Here is an 8,275-nt window from a genome sequence, read left to right as displayed (position 1 = left end):
TGCCATTTCAGGTCAAACACACAATCTCTTTGTTGCCATAGTATCCATGTTGAGGCCAGTGAATACAAGTATGTTTCTTTCAATTTAAGGCTGAAATTGATTCTGAAGCCCAGTGTCTTACCCAAAGTTCAAGTATCCCCACAATCTTGCCATTTTTTGTCCTTGGAGATGACTTAGACATATCACCCTGTGACCTAGTTGATTTTTATCTCGGACCCATAAAACCAGAGTCCTTATTTTGTGGCTTTCACTTGTAAAGCATCCTACCTTGAATGTGATTTATTTCCAAACACATAAAGTATAAGCCTAGGAGGAAGACATACTGAAAAAAAAACCATGATTTTAGTGTATGAAAGTATTTTTCAAAACTCTCCAGCTAAGTAGTCTCCACAAAGCCTGCTTTATATCCTTGTTCCTTAGGCTATAGATAAAGGGGTTCAGCATAGGGGTGACAATTGTGTATACCACAGATGCTACCATCCCAAAATCTGCAGAGTAGGAGGATGATGGCTGCAAATATACCAGAAAGAGACTTCCATAGAAGAGGGTAACCACTATCAGGTGAGAGCCACAGGTTGAGAAGACTTTGTGCTTCCCCCCAGCAGAGGGGATACTGAGGATGGTGTGCATGATGTGGGCATAAGAAACCAGAACGCAGGTGAGAGGGACCACACCTGAGAGGGCAGATTCAGCAAATATCATGAGCTGAAAGGTATGGGTGTCTGAGCAGGCGAGCTTGAGGAGTGGAAGAAGATCACAGAAAAAGTGTGGGATGGAATGGGACCCACAGAAGGAGACTCGCGCCATCTGGAGTGTGAGGGAAAAGGCCAGGAGGTTGGAGCAGAGCCAGGATGTGGCTACCAGCAGCAGGCATCGTTGGGGACCCATGATTGTGGCGTAGTGTAGAGGAAGGCAGATGGCCACATAGCGATCATAGGCCATCACAGCCAGCAGGAAAGTCATCCAGCAGGGCCAATGCCATGAAGAAGTACATCTGCAGAAGGCACCCTGTGTGTGAGATGGTGTGATTCTGTGTGTGGATGTTGGTCAGCACCTTGGGGACAATGGTGCAGGTGAAGCAGGTGTCAATGAAGGACAGGTTGGCCAGGAAGAAGTACATGGGTGTGTGGAGGTGGTGGTCAGAGCCAATGGCCAGGATGATGAGCAGATTCCCCAGCAGAGTGACCAGGTACATGCTCAGGAAGATCCCGAACAGGAGAGGCTTTTGTTGTGGATGTTCAGAGAAGCCCAGGAACAGGAAGCCAGAGATGGTGGTTTGGTTTCTAATTTCCTTGTAAGATACAGAAAAGTAAAAGAGTCTTGCTTAAATTACAGAGTCTAAGATCTTTGGTCTGTTTTTGTTATTCTTTGAAGAGTTTGTTGAGATAAAGTAGGTTCTGTAACGACAGTTGTGCAAATATGAAAACTGTTAAGACTGGTTCACTATAACCTGGCATTGCGATGGAGGTTGTATTTTGTTTCCTAGATTCCTGCAATATGGCAAGTCGTCTCACAGGTGCCTGGCTGAAGGTAAAATGACTTTTAGCTTCAATAAACTACTCCAAGTTTTAATTCAGACTTTATAACAATAGCTTCAGTCTCATTGCTTTGCTGTGAAGCTAATTTTGGAGGTCGGCATATTTAGGATCTAGTGAGTAAGATAAGCCTCTGTGTGTATATGTATGAAATACAAAGGCAAATAACATCACACATATATGAACATATCATAATAAAATGCATTATTTAATAAAACTTGCATATATACTAATGTTAAAAAAGGAATTAAGAGGAAATAATTTCTTCAGAGGCTCCTGTTGAGAGTTCTGGGTTTCTGGGTGTACTGAGAGTGGTCTACCCCTTTGGCTTTTGAAGAGCTTTGCATTGAATTAGTATGGACATGGGAATTATGAAAAAGGAAAAGCACTTGGTTAGTGAAGAACATATCGTTTTCATTCTGTCACCAGTAGTGTCAGTTTTAAGACCATGAGTTTTCAGGCCTAGAGAATGACTGGGAATCTTTTATCTGTATTTTTTCTCTCAGTGTTTTTGGGAGTTAATCTCTTGGGCTGTCCATTTTCTGGCGTGGGTAGTGTATACCTGCCTCAGAGACTACTTGAAGTTATTATTACGACAACTGATGAAATGCATGCCTTCAATGTTACTCTCAGTGCAGAAGGACTTGATGGAACATGAGTCTGAGACCCACAATGCAAGGTTTCATGTCAGACACGTTTCACAGCTTCATTGCTCACTTGTCTTTTTTCTCTCTTGGAAGGGTCTGACCCTTTGAACTTTGCTTTTTCGGTATAGATGCGGATAATAATCCTACCTGGTAGACGTGCTGAGGCAACAAATGCTGCCTGGAATCAACTGGAAAATTTCCTTATGGGAGCTGGGGATGTAGATCAGTGGTTGAGCCTTCACCTATCACACACAAGGCTCTGGGTTCAAGTCTCAATACAGCAAAAACAAGAAAGAAATACCTAAGCCATCATCATACTTATTTTGTGTTGCCATGTGCTAACCTCAGTCGTGTTATGATAAAGGTCCTTGGCAGATGCCATGCAAATGCTATCATAATGGAGCCTTCAATCTCCAGAACTGTGAGAAAAATTTCCTTATGAACCATGATGTACAATCAAAATGAGAAATTTCATATTATTGCTTGTTAATATGGAGGAACAAATTCCATGCAAAATCAGTGGAAGCATGAGCAGGTCTCACTTGCTTAGAGTGATGACTTTCAATATCATATGCTCCTGAAATGAGACGGAATTTCCTCACTCATTACTGTCTTGTGTGTGTGAGGAAGTCACTTTACCCCTCTGGTGTTCTGTTTCCATGTCTGTTTAAATGGTTAATAATAGATCTTTATTTATGAAATGGTTTAAAGATTAAATTAGATAACTATTCTAAAATATTAAGATTCAGAGTACCACATAATAAACTCAATACATGTTTGCTGCTATTAATAAATGAGCAGAGTTACCTGATAGGAGATGGTCTTATGAATTTGGAGAGGTGAGGTGAAGACTTACTTCATCATCACTATCACTGTTTTTGGGTGAACTGTTCAGAATTGTCAATGGGAAAGCATCTTTGGACTCTGGAGACCCTGGGTCCACCCATCAGTTAACTTAAGTATTCAAAACCCAGTATCATTACCTGTACGGTGGGGATAAAGAAATACAATTTAAACTGTTACTCAGTGAAATTAAGACATGGGTGATATTGGAGGTAGGAGAGAGTGGGGTTAAACTGATATAAATACAGGTGTCATGTAGAAAATTCTCAAAAAATATGTAAATGAAAAAATGGGATGTGACTAGGTTTTATAAATGTGTGTGTGTGTGTGTGTGTGTGTGTGTGTGTGTGTGTGTGTGGTGTGTTGACTTAGAGTGGTGGCTAAGAGTGATTCTATGAATACTGTCCTTCTGAGCAGACATGGTACTATAACTGATGCTGTGGTGCTGAGGTTCATAATGAAAATGAAATGATTTGTTTACTGATAAAGTGCTAGTCAACTCAAAATTCTCATATTCACAGGTTATGTTATTATACAGGTCTTACTTATCAACATTGCTGGGACATGGGGAAAGGTGTTCAGAGACCTATTCTCCACAGCAAACACAGAGTTTGGAAAGAGATTGGCAGAGAAGAAGAAGGGAAGAGATGAGGGAAGAGGAAAAAGGAAGACAGCTTGCAGCATGTGGCTGGGTCCTTATATGCGCATGTGTGTGCATGTACTTTCAGTAGACTTTCCATCCTTGTGTCTCTGCGCTTACCTGGAGATGCTGGACAAACTCCATTTTGGATACTGTCACTGAAGAATTTGGATTTTCCACCTCACTGTCTTGCCAAGGAGGCATAGTTGAAGACACAAGGTCCTTTCTTTTCTGCTACCACAGCACAGACTGAAGTCTCAGGGATTAAGGAAGCTGCTCTCTGATACAGGATCAGGAAGAGCTAATGACTTTCCACCTGCAATGTCTCTTGGGACTGAATCCCAGACCTGCTAGTTAAAGATAGTGCAACCAAGGGAAAAACCTAAATAAATCTCTTGATCCATTTGCTTTTAGCTTATTTTAAAAACCACTGGTTTTGTAGGTTATTCAGTTGAGGAAGAAATGATTGATCATGTGCCATAGATGACATCTCCAACTGAAGCCATCTAATGGGTTGAAAGTGCTCTGTGAAAAGTTGTATTTCACTACTGTATCCAGTGATAGTTTTCTTCAGTCATCATCCTTTGTTTTCTGGGATGTAGGTACTGTGATGCTTAATCTCCATTGTCAACTTCACTGTTTGGAAGCCCCTAGAAGATATACCTTTGAGCATATCTTTGAAAGCATTTTCAGAAGGTTTAATTGAGGAGGGAAGGACCACCCTGAATGTGGGCAGTGCCATCTCATAGGCTGGGATCTCAAATCAAAGTGGGAGAAAATGAGAAAGACTGCTGAGCACCGGTATCCCACTTTCTGTTTCTTGACTAACAGCCCAGGTCAAACAACTCTCCCTGCCTGTTTTCCTCATCCTGATGAACTGAATTCCTCTGAACTGTGAGCCAAAATACTCCCTTCCTCCTTTTTGTTGGTATTTGCTCAGTGATGAGAAAAGGAACCAATACATTGCCCTTTGCCCTTTCCCGTTCTCCATGGCACTGCTGCCCTTCACTGTCTTCCTTTGCTCTCCAAGGGACAATTCCATTTTGTATCCCAAGGATCAACTACAGAGTTAACTATTCCTAGGCAAAAGAATAAAAAAAATAAGTCATAAGATTATCTGATCACTAACTTTTCATACAGAATCCGGAACATCTTGTAACCTGTAGATGTCAATAGCTCACTTGTCACAAAAGCAACCTACCCCAAATATGAAACTATCCTAGCGCCCTCCTATCTGATACGCCTTTACAAAGTTCCTTCTATAAGCCTTGTGCTTGCAATTCCTAGTCAAGCTAGACTTTGTTGGCAATGGTATTTTTATTTTTACTTTTTTGGTTTGGTAGCTTTATAAGTGAATATTTCAATTTGCCCCAACAAATTTTCCTTTGTCATCGACTTTGTCCAGTGGCAATCAATGAACTTGGATTTGTGATTACAGCAGGTAATTTTTCAACCTCCCAGCTATGCCCCCAGATCCTGGCTTACAGAGTTCCAGCAGCATCAGTGATTTCATTTGGATGAGGATCAGTGATTTCATTTGGAGAACCAGGATCTGCCTCCCTCAACTGCTGGCTTCACCTTCAGTTCCCAGATGGAGCAGGTATCTTCCCTCTCATGGACTCTATAATTTCTAATCAGTTGTTCCTCAAGAATGAAATACAGTATAATCCAAATAAACAAGTGAAAAGGAAATACAAAAATGGATCTTTACATATCTGACCTTCAAATAGAAGAAATGACATTTTTGTTTTATGACCCATAGAGCAAAAAGATGAACACTACGCAAGCCTATAGTAGGCACATACGCGGTTTTGGGAATGTGTGGCCCTATTTATTGATCTTTCTTATAAATCTACCTTATATATATATATATATAAAAGATAACATATATTCTTGTTTAAAGACTGATAACAGACAGGGTCAGATGGCTCAGTTGGTAAAGTGCCTTCCCCACAAGCATGAGGACCTGAGATAGGGTTCCTAAGCACCTGTGTAAAAAGCCAGGCATGGTAGCACATGACTATACTCCTAGTACTCAGAAAAGAGAATCTAAAGAATCTCTGATCAGCTTGCTTAATTGGTGAGCTCCATGTTCATGAGAGACCCTGTCTCAAAAAATAAGGTCTAGAATGATAGAGATGTGAGATATCTGACATCAACCTCTGGCCTACACACACATACACACTTGCACGTACATGAACATGCATGCATGTATATATAACACACAATCAAAAGAATAACATAATATATGACCATGTTCTTATTTATCATATTAAATACATCAATATGATAGAATGAGACATTGCTATTATTTATAAAGCACTCATTATAAAACATTCCTACCCCTTTCTCATCAAAGGAATTATTGTAAATATTCTCCTCTCTCTCTGTACATACATGCATCTATGCAATATAAGTGTGCAACATTTTTATGCAGGAGCATATTGTATGTTGAGCATAGTCCCCTCATACCCTCCACTCTCCTTTCTCTCTTCCCTTCCCCTTCCTGCTTGTCTCCTCCTCTCCCCTGGGAAGTTTCACTTCTAAGTTCTTTTTACATATGCATACATGACTTTATAACTATATAAAAGTCCAGGAACCACCAATGGGAGGAAACGTACCATATTTGTCGTTCTGAGATTGGCTTAGATCACTTAATATGATTATTTCCAGTTGCATCCATTTTCCTGCAGAGGACATTGCCTCATTATTCTAAAATTCCTGCATTGTGGTACAGCACACAGATACAACACTTTCTTTACCCAGTCCTCAGTTGTTGGACACTGTTAACAATTTTTGACAACTTGACACAATCTTTGACCTATCTGGGAAGAAGGAATCTCAACTGAGGAATTTCTATCCAATTGGACTGTGGGCATGTCTGTGGAGGCATTTTCTTAATTGCTAATTGATGAAGGGGGGCCCAGCCCAAGGGAAGAGCATTCCTCCATATTTTTTGCCTCTAATCCTGTCTCCAGATTCTTATCTTGAGTTCCTGCTTTGGTTCCCTCTGTGATAAACTGTTGCCAGGAAGTGTAAGTCAAATGAACCCTTTCCCAGCTTGGTTTTGGTCAATGTTTTATCACAGCAACAGAAAGCAAACTAGAACAGACACTTAGTGCTACAATAAACATTGACGTGCAAGCATCCTTGTGATATGTTGATTTTGAGTCCTTTGGGTAAACACACCAGGGATGGCATAGCTGGTTTATATGGTAAATTTAATTTTACTTTTCTGGGAAATCTCCATACTGATTCACATAGAAGCTACTTCAGTTTACATTTCTACCCCAGGATAGAAGAGTTCTCTTTTGTTCATATTCTTGTCAGCATTTGTTATGTTTTTTTTTTTTGTTTATATGAATGTTTATGGCAACATTATTTGTACGGTCAAAAATGAGACACCATCAGGACTGGAGAGCTGGCTCAGCAGTAATGAGCCCTGGCTGCTCTTGCAGAGGACCTGGGTTCGAGTCCCAGCACCGACATGGCAGCTAACAACCATTTGTAACTCTAGTTCCAGGGGAAACTGACACTCTCATCTGACCCTCTCTTCTGACCTCTGTAGGCATTGTATGACCCGGTGCATGTATATCCGTGAAAGCTATACATTTTTACACATAAAATAAAAATAATAAATAAAATAAAAAAGAGACATACTCCAAATGCCCATCAATTGATTAATCCATGTCATGGCTCTTATATAACACAACTGTAATATTATGGGAAGATGTACTGATATATACAACAGTGCATGGGTGAATTTTGATCATATTGATATATGAATGAAGCTGTTAGGGTCTGTGACTCGGTGGGTCTCTTCAAGGGAACAAATGCATGAGCATGGAGATGCAAAAATCAAGCAGAGTTTTATTAAACCAGCTACCTGGGGTCGACCATCCTTCCAAGACACACAGGCCTGGTTGGAGCAATCGGCCCTGAAGCAACTTCAAGCAGGGATTATATAGGCTCCCACTTGCTCAAAAGTCCATGCTTTTCACTTAACCAATAGTTTCAAATCATCAATAACTTCAAAACCCCACCACCAGTAATTCTAAAATAATGCTGCAACTCCCTTTAGGTGTCCCAGTCGGGGAGGGTGGCATGTGTGGTATGTGACTGGCACAGTCCTTCCCTGTTATCTGCAGCTCCCCTATCTCCGGGTGCCTGTGTCTTTTCCTGAATTGGGTTAATCAGTCATAAGCAGTAAATTCAAGCAGTAAATTCAAACAAGCAGTAAATTCAAACAAGTAAATTCAAGCAGTAAATTCAGACAAGCGGTAAATTCAAACAAGTAAATTCAAGCAGTAAATTCAAACAAGCAGTAAATTCAAACAAGCAGTAAATTCAAACAAGCAGTAAATTCAAACAAGCAGTAAATTCAAACAAGCAGTAAATTCAAACAAGCAGTAAATTCAAACAAGCAGTAAATTCAAACAAGCAGTAAATTCAAACAAGCAGTAAATTCAAACAAGCAGTAAATTCAAACAAGCAGTAAATTCAAACAAGCAGTAAATTCAAACAAGCAGTAAATTCCTCTTTTTCCCAACATTTCCCCCCTTTTTCTAGATCAAACTGAGGAATCTTCCTCAGCAGTATTTAAGTCTTGA

At 40.2% G+C, this 8,275-nt stretch overlaps 1 protein-coding gene across 1 annotated transcript; it reads right to left on the bottom strand.

Annotated features, from left to right (window-relative positions):
* Positions 1-342: 342 nt before the first annotated feature.
* Positions 343-3,869, bottom strand: LOC103728249 (olfactory receptor-like protein OLF4). Its single transcript, XM_008826336.2, is given in 3 exon segments — positions 343-960; positions 962-1,291; positions 3,786-3,869. Coding segments are annotated over 3 exon segments (1,032 nt in total).
* Positions 3,870-8,275: the final 4,406 nt, after the last annotated feature.

The sequence above is a fragment of the Nannospalax galili genome, unplaced genomic scaffold, assembly GCF_000622305.1.
Source record: "Nannospalax galili isolate Female #2095 unplaced genomic scaffold, S.galili_v1.0 scaffold290, whole genome shotgun sequence".
NCBI lineage: Eukaryota > Metazoa > Chordata > Mammalia > Rodentia > Spalacidae > Nannospalax > Nannospalax galili.
The sequence above is the reverse complement of the archived record's forward strand: the minus strand, read 5'-3'. Positions and strand labels throughout refer to the sequence as shown.